Source organism: Aptenodytes patagonicus, chromosome 1 (assembly GCF_965638725.1).
Source record: "Aptenodytes patagonicus chromosome 1, bAptPat1.pri.cur, whole genome shotgun sequence".
Lineage (NCBI taxonomy): Eukaryota > Metazoa > Chordata > Aves > Sphenisciformes > Spheniscidae > Aptenodytes > Aptenodytes patagonicus.
In genome coordinates, this window is record NC_134949.1 from 34,273,227 (window position 1) to 34,285,382 (window position 12,156).

The following is a 12,156-nucleotide window of genomic DNA, read 5'->3' on the forward strand; positions in this document are numbered from 1 at the left end:
GGTAGTCACGGAGGAAAGATGACAATTTCATGTCAGATGTTTCCTCGTTTCTAAGCAGACTGCTCCCTTGGCAGTGAAAAAACTTCAACAACAAGGGCAGAGCTGACTCATTCTCTGTATCATAAGAGCCACCAGTTACGGTGGCCAACTGGTCCAACCTCAGATTTGAATACCCACAGGCAGAGAAGGTGCCTGATTCCAGTTGTACCAGACCCTGAGCTGTTCCCATTGAATTCCAAGAAATAGGGTGCCAAAACCCAGAAAACACAGCAGAAAGATCCCGTGCTCAGGTTCCCCTGTTGGTCAGTTTGAAGCAGCTTCCTCATGACAAACATCTCAACTTTCCTCATATGTCTTGCTGAGGATCTCACACCCATAAATTGAGGACAGCAACCAAGTCCATAGGACTTGCAACCTTTTGGGGATCCTGATCCGAGTGCTTTTCTGTGATACTCCCTTGACCTTTTAGCCATACGGGGCATCACCAACTGTCTTCAGGCACACTTGCACCACCAAGAGTGCGGTCACCAGCTATCACAGCTTCAGTGGTCTTACCTCTGACCAGCTGCTAGGGAGCAGGGAAAGCAGATCTGTTCTTAACCATGTGATTAGAAGAGATGGTTCTAAGAGATGAACGTCATCAGGCCAGGCTTCTCTCCTAGCCCTCATGTTGCCCACTGCTGTCCTTGTTATCTCAAGGATAACCCCCTGTTATCACCGACAAGATTAGTTTATTCTCCCGGTCTCAGTTCTCACACCCTCACCCCCTCCGACGGCAATGGACATGCCGGTATAGACCCGGCCACGCCACTTTTGTGCGGGCGCGGGAGCCGTGACACCGGCACCAGGGCAGCCCTGGCCCCACGGCGGGCGGGCGCTGCGGGGGTCAGCAGCAGCCCCACCACGGAGCCCGGGAGACCTATTTCTGCTGGGTCCTGTGGGTTGCCGGGGACGGGGACGCCCCCGCCCGCCCGCCGAGCCGGGAGCCCCGCTCCGGGCGGCTTGCTCACGGTGGCCGCGGGCTGCGCACGTCAGAGAGGGACCCGTCACGACCGGGAGATCCCCCCCACGCCACGCACATCCCCACCCGGCATATATAGGGGACGCGGGGGCAACGCCGGCGCCGGCCGAGCCCAGCCGCTCCGCGCCGCGCAGCGGGCTCCGCGGCGCCATGGCCCTCGCCCCGGCGGCGGGGCGAACAGGTGAGGGCGGCGGGCGGAGCGGGGCAGAGAGCAGAGGAGAGGGCCGGGGCAGGCGGCCCCCCCGACGCCCCGCGCCCCCCGACGCCGCCGGGCTCTCCGCAGGTGCCGCCGCGGCGCTGGCGCTGCTGTGGCTGCTGGTCTGCGCCCCGGGGGACGCCGGCTGCCGCCTCCTGACCGTGGCCGATCTCTTCGACCGGGTGATCCGGCACTCGGGCAGGATCCACAGCCTCTCCACGGCGCTCTACGCCGAGCTGGTGGGTGCAGGGCCGGCCCCACCGCCGCGGACCGGGCGCCCGCCGCCCTGGGAGCGGCTGCCGGCGGGGCGGGGCGGGGCGGGGCGGGGGGGGTGCTCTCGGTGTTTCTTTAGGTTTTCTTCCCCTATAGGAAAAACACTTTCCTCCCCGTGACAACGAGCTGGGGAAGCCCGCTCGGAAGTGCCACACGTCGGGGATGCTGACCCCCAACGGCAAAGAATACGCCCAAAAAATCCCGGTAAGGCTGGACGGCGGCGGCGGACGGAGACGGGGCGGGCGGGGGCTATCGCGGGCCCCCGCGGGGTTGAGGGGCTGGGAGGGGGCTCCGCGGGTCACACCGCCTCCTCTCCCCCGCCTGAAGAAAGGGGAAGATACCCCCCGTCCCGTCAGAGCCCCCACATCACCCCGCGTCAGAGCGCCCATCACGCTGCGGTTGTCGCCCAGCCGAGTCAGGCTGGAGACAGGCAGAGAGGTTTTTATGCCTCCGGTGCTTCATCAACAGTTGGATTGAAGAAGCTGATAAGTTTTGACCCCAAACAGGTGCACATCACAGAGGTATTGCATATGAATCATTAGTTTGTTCTGTTAAAAAAGCTGTATATGGTTCCATATGCTTAAATCGTATTTATTAGTTATAATAGAGGTATTGCAGTAGTACTTCATCCAAATGACTGACAGACAGACATCCTTTTGATTTTATTGTGGCAGTCTCTGTGGAACAGAAACTTAGCAAACTGCATGTGACAGATAAATTAATCAGTGTCACTGCAAAGTACAAAAAGCAATCAGGAGAAAGAAATAACAGTCATTATCTCTGAATCGGTAGTTAGGTAAGGAGTAAAGAACAGCAAATTGCTTTAGACAGATGTAATGGCAAAGAGAAAAAAAATTGTTATTAGTTTAGAGAAGAGCAGAAAGAGTTTCTTTAGACAGAGAAAAAGCAGATTGTAAAGTCAAGGATACAGCAGCGGGAGAAACTTTTGCTTCTATGAGGAGGCAGACGGAGACAAATGTTAACGTTTTGCTCGTTGGTTGTGATGGAGTGAGGAGCTTCCCCCAAGACATTTAGAAAAACACTTTCCTCCCTTGAAGGGCAATGGGAAACGAGGCCCTGCCTGTTTTAGAAAGCTTTAACCAGTCAACTGTATTTCTGAACTTGTATTGCAAGAGAGGTCTTAGGACATTGAGTTTCTGTTAGAGAAGCAACCGTCCTGACCACCGGGCACCTTCTTGGAAGTGTGTCTGCAGCGAACCTCTAACCAACACAGCTATAACCACGGCAGGTGTGAGGAAACACCTGCGCTCCCATACCAGCAAACAGAGATGTCTCAGTGAGGCTCCTTGGGCTCTTGAGACATCTAGGAGTTCCGGAAAATTTTTTCAGTACCAAGTAAGTTTGACAGGAATGCCACCGTTTTGCTAATGCTGTACTCCACAGTTTTAGGTATTACAGAGCTTAGGAGTCTATGAAAGCTGAAAACAAGACAAATGCAACTTTTGGGTGTTGCTTAGATCTAAGCAAATAACCAGAGACAGAGTGGCCCTTAAGTTCTGAATATTTGAAAACTACTGAATTACAGATATAATCTTAGTCCTGCTATTTCACAGTGAGACTGTCTAACGGTGTTCATATGACCTGCTGCAAACTAACAGAGAAATTCCTTACTCTTTTAATTTATAAGCGAGAAGAACTAACTCACTTGATACTGAGACTTTTGCAAGCCTGGAAAGAACCACTTTCCCACTTTAACCAGCATATTGAGCACCATCAAGAGCTACCTGATGACAGCCTTAGCAAAGCTAAGCAAATCAGCAATATGGTACATGAGCTGAAGACTGGAGTTGAAAAAGTAACGGAAAAGGCAAGATTTTCAATGTAGCTTTTATTTATACCAGTCATGTGGCGTGAGTGACTTCGGGGGGGGGGGGGGGCAATGTCTGCTCTCCCTTGGGCTATAGCCTTAATGCCGACAGAGGCTCTGATCCAGCAGCAGTGGACTTCGTTACAGATCCAGCAATTTTTCAGCCAAAGGATGTGACTTAGTTTATGGATTGGCAGATACGTAGGTGGCATTATATATGTCCATATGTGTAGAGCAATGTTTTATTAATACGAAATATATGAAAGAAAGACAGAAGTACAAAGACTAGAGTCATTTACAGCTTCATATATGAGCCAGTAATGACTTGACTTTTTTAGGGCAGTAGAGGAGATGTGGGTAGACCGTGACAAATACTTAATTATTGTTTTCAGTTTTATTTGGATTTACATTCTAATTCAAGTATGACTGCTGTCTGCTGCAAAGAGCTCCTTCCTAAGGCAACAATTTTATGCTGGGATAAGTTCTTCAAGACAACAGTGGCATTGCTTAAGTCAGATGCCAGTCACAAAACAATTGCAAAACTCCGTTCCATATTTTGGCAGATCATATATAAATTATTGGATGTAATTTCTTGTTATTTCCATTTCTGTCTTCTCATTACTAGCTAGAAGTCCTGATCTTTGTATTTCTTGTGCATTCATATCTAAGCTTATTTGTAGTTTTGGCTAAACAAATGAGGGCTGTGTGTCCATTCTCTGAAATGGCTACACTGCCAAGGTGTCTGTTTCACTAAAAAGTGAAAAATAAACTAATATCTTACACTAGTAGATCACCTTTCAGCTTTATGAACGCAGGTGGGGAATACAAGTTTTAAAATGATAAGCAGCTCATCACTAGAATAGGAGGAATTGTCCCCTGCTCTAAAACGCAGCCCTGATTAGGGTGACTCAGAGTTACAAACGGGAAGTCCATCTTCCAAGTGCAGCCATGATTCTGGGTTAAAATGGCCTTAAAGTTCAGAGGTATTCAACCTCAGAGCTTGACCTTTTGCTTCAATTTGCTTCACAATTTGCTTCATTCTGTAACTGAAGCAAGCCATCAAACTCTAAACTAGCTACGCGCTTCTGGTATATTTACCTGATTTTATTTTTCTAAAACACCTTTGAAGGAATTACTAAGAAGGAAAGCTTTGAAGTTTTGACCTCTCTGTTCTATGGACATACCACACAGTAGAAATACAATTTTAAAAAAGAAGCAAACAATGCAAATGCATCCCATTATTTTGCAGCTGCATTTTTCTGTAAGACAGTAATTCTAAGCTTGGTTCTGTTGTGAAGCTCCTACCTCTGAGAGGTGATAACAGCCTTCAGAGTTCACCAGGTTAAACAACACTGCGAGTGCTCAGGTTAGAAGCTTCCCTTGACAAAACTCATTAAAATAAATAGCTACAAATCTCAAGACTGATTTGCTGTATTAGTTCAAGAGGAAATAATGATTACCAAACAGGGGTTCCTCTACTTAAATTCAGATGGAGTTATACTCCAGTATTGTTGCATTGCTAGTATATCAGGTCATTTCAGGCTAGTCTTTAGGTTGTATAGACACCGCTGAGATAAAAAGGCGATGTTATTCTCTGTAAGGGAGCTTTACATGTATCGTCAATACGTACATGAAAGCTCTGGAGTTGAACAGCCCAACATAGTGATGCCTTGGTTGACTTCTGCACTAGTATTTTAAAGATTTATTGTTGTATGTGTAGTTACGGGTTGTACTTCTTTTCCTGTTTTCGATACAGATGCAGTCAATGGGGATCATCAGCAATTCATTAAACGGAGTGGCATCTTCTGAAGCTGCTGGTTTATCTGTTAGTAATGAAGCAAACATGATGAGCGACTCTGACTTTATTCACTGTTTCAGGAGAGACTCCAATAAAGTACAAAGCTACTTAAAAGTTCTTAAATGTAGGATTATGCCAGAAAATAGTTGTTGAGTTGTAATCTCTTCACAAGTAGTCTTCAGCATGTTGTTTATAAAGATGGAAAAATATAATTTATAAATTATCACATTTACACTAATTTTAATAGGAAAGTGGTTTTGAAATTCTTTGGCAGCTACTTGACACGGTTGACCTATGCAGCTGAAATATTAAATAAAGCATCATGTGTGTATGTGGGTTAACGCACCAGATAAAAAGGAGTACTCTAGTAGTAGATAAATAAATGTCCTTGCACATTACACTGTGACAGATTATATTATGGCTGATTCACACAGTTTAGTTATATACATAGTTGAAAGTGAAATTCAGTTTGTTTAACCTTGGTACAAATACATCTACATACTATAAATAAAGTATATTTTTATGTAAAAAAAAATGTTTCCCCCCATTTCTACATATGTACATACCTGCAGAATATTGCTTAACACTGAGGAGTGCTATTGCTGTTGATCGGTTCATGTAACCACTGGGCCCATGGAGACTTTATGTTCACATCATACTTCTTACTAATTTCTACGGGCTTTCACATGTGCCCTGTACGTTCTAGTTTCTAGCACTTTCATTCATTTTGGATGCTCTTTCATACCTGCAATGGCTTCACTGATTTCAGTGGAAACACCGAAAGAAAAAGTTTCTATATGAAAGGTAAGTCAGAATTCCGGTCTAAATGCCATTTCAGCCCGAGGGCTGATGTAGCAGTCAGTCTCTCCCGTAACACATGCTGACCCAGGGCTTGGGTTTTACAGTGATGATGACAAACCCCACAGCAAATAAAAATGTGAAAGCTGTTTCGTATTTTATAGCAATCACATTTTCCTAGCAGTGGGGTGGTGCTGATAGCTGTTCATAGAGCAAAACATCTTTGCATTCAGATCCTAAATGAGCCATTTGAATGAGCATTTGTAATCAACACAGATTTCTCTTTAACAGTCTTGACTATTGCATCCCTGAATGCTCTTTTCTGGCCTCCCCTGATCTTGATGGTGGTTGACAGTAGCTGGAGCTCGGGCTGCCAAGAATGGAGAGTAAAATGCTGATGATTATTTAATAATGATACTGGATTTGGGCTTGAGAAACTTGGCAGGAAAACGTTTCAAAGAAACATCTATGCAGAACAGAGGAACAACCTTTTCAGTTACATCTCCGTAACTATCGATATCCTCAGATGTCTACCGTCTAGTAGACAGCTGATGTACTTTCTCAACTAGAAGCTGTGAGTGTTCACAGTTCCCACCTGGTCCCTGTTGTGCCAGGTGTGGTAGAAATACAAGGGGTTATATAGTGCCTGCCCTGAAGAAGTTACTAGCTGCAATTCCTTAAGCAGTAAGATACTACAAACACGTAAGGGAATAGCAGCATTCATGTGCAAATTTTAAAGACATCCTCGAAACAAAACACAGCTCCAAAGAGAGTAAAGGAAGGCTCCTCTGTGCAAACGGTTGGAGAGAAGCAGAGGGTTGCCCACTCCGCCTTCATCTATCCACAGTCACAGAAGACGTAGTAGCGATTAACGGTTACGGTATTTACCCCGTCACCCACTGTAGCCGCAGCCCCAGAGTACAGCAGCACGCTGGTGTGTGTCTCCTGTGCCAGCAAGGGGTTATTCCTGTCTCTGAAATGCTGAAAACTGGGCGAGTGTGCATTAATTAAGGAGAAAAACGGCGTCCGGGTGGAATCCCTCTACACCCCGGCAAAGAGGGCGCTGCGCGCAGCAGGCCCGCGCCAGCCCTCCTACCCCGGAAAGGAAAGGTGGCAGACACGGGAGGGGTTACTCGGCCAAACGAGGCGGACGAAGGACGCGCCCTCCGGGACCGGCAGTGTCCCGGCCCCTCCCGCCCCCCAGGGCCCCCCGACCGGCGCTGCCGCGCTGCGCCCCGCGCTGCCACAGGGGGGCGCCGCGGCGCCCCGCGGGCGGGAGGTGCCCGTGTCCCCGCGGGCGGATGGTGGCCCTGTCCCCAAGGGTGGTGGCCTTGTCCCCGCGGGCGGGGCCGTGTCCTCGCGGGTGGTGCCTGTGTCCCCGCGGGCGGGAGGTGGCCGTGTCCCCAAGGGTGGTGCCCGTGTCCCCGCGGATGGTGGCCATGTCCCCGCGGGCAGAGCCGTGTCCCTAAGGGTGGTGCCCATGTCCCCGCGGGCAGGAGGTGGCCGTGTCCCCAAGGGTGGTGCCCGTGTCCCCGCGGGCGGGAGGTGGCCGTGTCCCCAAGGGTGGTGGCTGTGTCCCCAAGGGTGGTGGCCATGTCCCCGTGGATGGTGGCCATGTCCCCGCGGGCAGGGCCGTGTCCCCAGGGGTGGTGGCCATGTCCCCGTGGGCGGGTGGTGCCCATGGCCCTGCGGGCAGGGGCCTTGGTGGCTCTCAGAGCAAGTTGCAAGGTGGCTCGGAAATCAACCGTAATGGCTACTTCCGTATGGGGGAACTTCCGCAGTGGGGAAGACACCCCAGGGGTCGCGGTTGAGGGTCAGGTGGAAAACATGTTGCAAATGGAGCAGATCATAAAAGTAATTCTCATCTCTTTCAAAGAGCAAAACCCTGGGAACGATTTGCTGCAGAGAAATGCAAAAATTGAGAAAATGAGGAAGCAGGTGCCACAGAAAGAACAACAATGCACCGAAGTATTACCCATAGTCATTCAGACTCATTGGTGTTACATTTCCAGATTGGCCTTTGGCTGAGGCAAGGCATGCTGGTAAAACAAAAGCTTTCCTATATTGTCGACATTGCCTTGTCTCCTCTTTTGATTGAGAAAACAACTGAGCAGCTGGCTGAAAAGGGCATGTTTTTCTCTGTGGCCACCAATGCCTCAAACAGAAATACCAGTGATGGTTGCTTTTTACACAGGGGAATACTTCATCTCCTGCAGGATTTCTCTCCAAGACAGCAGGGAAACTAATTAGGAATATTTGAAATGTAAAATTGTGCACTACAATGAAATGCTTTGGAGTTTAAGAATGCATCATTTGCATCTGAGAATATTAAGAGAAACAACTTTACAAATTAATGGAAAATCAGAAAATCAGGATCGGCTTGCAGTTAAGTGCTAGGCTGACGTGCAACAGTCTGTAACCATGTATGTTATAGGTAAGTCACGGTGTAATTTCAGTTTGTGGAACAACATGTTTCCATTAATTTTCCTTGTCAGCCAAACAAATTTAAGAATTAAAAATACCTCCATTGTTCTTCAGACCTTATTACATGAAATGTCGCAGGATAGCCCCAGAATATTGACATTTTTTTATAGTCCAATTCATTTTTTTCAGTTATTAGAAGTTGCTTTTGTACGTTACAGATTTCCTTGTCATAACTTTTCCATTTTTTCAGGATGATGAAGGATGCGATAGAGACACTCTCAGTGACTGAAAATTCATTTTGTTTCTTTCATAATGTGCTAAATGGCTTTGATAGTGTATCTTAAATTTGGACTGAATCTGGTATGTGCTGATGTGTGCATGATAGATTAAGTGACAGATGTCACAAAAGAAACTTGTAGTTTAACTCTTATCTAAAACCATATGATAGCAAAGCAGAAACAAATGGAAACAGACTTCTTTGAACGATATGCGTTAACTTTCAGCTACCTCATAACACATTCAAATGTTGACATGCAAAGAAAAAAATGACTTGGAAAAACTTAAGAATTCCTCAAGGGCTGGATATTTACAAAAGGTGAGATGTCTGTGTGTTTGGGTGAGTACTGGAGGATCACTGTTGAGATTTTGCTTTGTGACATTCCCGTCCACCATGCCCAGCTTCACTGCTTAGATATACAACCAGTATCCATAAGAAACAAAGGAGTGGGAGTTACTGTTTTCTGGCAGCTAATTTAGGTTCAAGGCCACATGGGGAGCATCTCAGATCCAGGCTTACGTACCTCGGTTTATCTTATTGTCCTGGTTTCAGCTGGGATAGAGTTGATTTTCTTCCTAGTAGCTGGTACAGTGCTGTGCTTTGGATTTAGTAACAGAATCATGTTGATAACACACCGATGTTTTAGTTGTTGCTAGGTAGTGCTTACACTAGCCAAGGACTTTTCAGCTTCCCATGCTCTACCGACTGAGAAGGCTGGAGGTGCACAAGAAGCTGGGAGGGGGCACAGCCAGGACAGCTGACCCCAACTGCCCAAAGGGACATTCCATACCATGTGCCGTCATGCTCAGTATATAAACTGGGGGGAGTTGGCCGGGGGGCGGTGACCGCTGCTCAGGGACTGGCTGGGCATCGGTCGGCGGGTGGTGAGCGATTGCATTGTGCGTCACTTATTTTGTATATTCTTTTATAATTATTTTCCCTTCCTTTTCTGTCCTATTAAACTGTCTTTATCTCAACCCATGAATTTTACTCTTTTTTTTTTTTTCCGATTCCCTCCTCCATCACACTGTGGGGGGAGTGAGCGAACGGCTGTGTGGTGTTTAGCTGCCTGCCGGGTTAAACCACAACACTTCACAGCAGCAGTCGTCAGGCACATAACTTAGAAGCATGGTCATTGAAGACTTCTATAGTCAATGGCAATTCCTTCCACTGTGAACCTTTCTCTGCAGGGGCCTTTTGGTCTCCCCATAGTCCAAAAGTAAGTCTCAAGTTAACTGGGCCCTAATTTTTCTCCGGGCCTTTCTTAGGGCACCGAATTTACAGCTAACTTGCTTGAAATTGGTTTGTCTTCCCTTCTAGTTTGTGAAAATCAGTAACGGTCTTGTTGGTACAAGGGTGCTGAAGCATGTGAATGTACTTAATTTATGTTGGTCTTTTGACTGTGGAACATATATTCGTCAGAGGAGCTGTGTGACTACAGTGATGGCAACTGGTATTTAATACCCAGTACTAGTAAATCACAGCAGATAAAACAAATCTGATGTATTACTGCAGCTCAGGAGTGACACTTGACCGTTGTACTATTGTTCTGACACTGAAGTTAGTAATGCAGTTTTGTGCCTTAAAGCAGTCCTGTTCTCCTAAGCAGATCATAACAATTAATTCCTGTTTGGCAAAGAATCAATAAAAACAAGAGAACTTTTAGAAAATTATTTTATACTATAAATCTGCACAACCAAAGTGTAAGTGCTGACACAGGTGTGGTCAGCAAATCCAGCTTTTATCTATGTTATATGAGGTCCATGGAGGAGCTAGCTGGCCTCTCACGTTCACAGTCTCACAGTTGTTCACACGCAATAAAACGTGACTGTGGCTGTGCCTGATGTAGACTGGCACAATCTGCATCATCTGTGCTACCTTTTCAAAGGCCAAGAGCCAGACCTAGAAATGGAAATCGGCACCTTCTTGTTAGGTATCAGAGAAGCTCCTTGGAGTGCCTGACCTTAAGAAGAGACTTTCAAGATCCGCATTCAGACCAGTCTGGACGACCTCCAATGGGTGGGGTGAGAAAAGCCTCTCCTGCTCCTGAGGCTGCTCGGTTGTGCAGCAAGATCCCTATGTCAGCAGTACAGCCTGAGGGCACGGGAGTCTGCAGCTCAGGTAACAAAGCCAGTACTGACTCTCCGCCCTTTCTCCCTTTCCCTGTTGTATTCTGTATTACATTAGCATTGATAAGTTGCCAGACTAAACAGAGAGGTGCCCAGCGAGTATAAGTATCTGCATTGTTAATGGCCTCTGAAGAGCTGGTTTTTTTAATTGCGGTTTGGAATTTGAGGTACCTGAACTCTGCCCAGCCCCAGGATCCCAACAAATGTCCCTCATAATATTCCACAGCCTGGAACTGTAGTCTCAAAATGCCACACGTAGGAAATACCTCAGATAGATACCCTACAACCATGCTGCAAGGTCATCCAGATCATGTATTTGAAGTCAAAGTGGTATGTTGCTGGTTTTAACTGTGAGATGCCATGGGTATCTATCATGTCACTCCGTAATACCAGATGCATTCTATGCCTTACACCCATGCAATGTGCCCGTCACAAAGCACTTCAAACACCTGTTGGGGATTTTGCATGTAATTTGTGCTTTGTTCTTTTATAACTAGTATGCATACAATATTTGAAGAAAACAAATACTTACTACTTGATCCTTCACACAAAAAAGACTGGCACTGTAAGTATATAATATTTTTGTATTCATACTGGGTGCTGTTTCTCATTTACCAAGTTTTCACAGTATGGACTGAAGGGAAACTTCTCCTTTAAATAGCTTAAAATGAGAGGAATCAAGGTTGTATGTGTCATGGGCCTAAATACATTCTGACTAATTGAATCAGACTCTTTTAGGTATAATTCAGAATTCACATGTATACTTCTAGGGTTTTTAAGAAAGCTTGATCAGCATTTTCAAGTAAAGAATGTTTTATCTGGTATATTGAAACTTTATTCTAGCTGTGGAATAAGAATACTGGTAGGAGGTGTTAAGAGATTTGGAGGGCTGTGAAATGGTGTAAGTTTTAATAGGCTACAGTGAAACCAGAACTTGCTCAATTTAAAACACATATAACATTATAACTGTGAAACCAATTCTGCATGAGCCTTGCTTGATCTTTGCCTCATGGAGACATCCTTGAGATGTATTCTGTTTAGCACATCAGCTCAGAATTTTGACAGCAGTTCACATTCAGTGCTTGCAACACCATCAACTGAAAGAATTTCCTAGGGAGCACTCTGAATCCCATCTCCCCTCTCCAGAAGTGTTGCTTCTAACACTGGTGCTCGACTGACTTGCAGTAAAAGAATATGAGCAGCTGTGAAGACTCCCTTTCCCTGAAAGGTGAGATGGGAAAACCCCAGTCACCCCCACCATACACTGATTTCCTCCAAAGTGGGCAGCACTGATGAATACCCCCACGCACAGATACCTCCCACTTGATCATTTGACCGTAATTTGGAAATACCTGCATGCCTTTCGTTGTAGGCAGACACTAGCAAATGCCATTTCAGAAGAATGTGGGCCA

General features: G+C 46.5%; 1 protein-coding gene across 1 annotated transcript; it reads left to right on the forward strand.

Moving 5' to 3' along the window:
• The first annotated feature begins 1,171 nt into the window (after nucleotides 1–1,171).
• On the forward strand, nucleotides 1,172–5,569 carry LOC143155685 (prolactin-like). Its single transcript, XM_076328650.1, has 5 exons — nucleotides 1,172–1,202; nucleotides 1,305–1,456; nucleotides 1,587–1,694; nucleotides 3,139–3,318; nucleotides 5,075–5,569. The coding sequence occupies exons 1-5, from the start codon at nucleotides 1,172–1,174 to the stop codon at nucleotides 5,267–5,269; spliced, it is 666 nt and encodes a 221-aa protein (XP_076184765.1). The 3' UTR covers nucleotides 5,270–5,569.
• The last annotated feature ends 6,587 nt before the right edge of the window (nucleotides 5,570–12,156 follow it).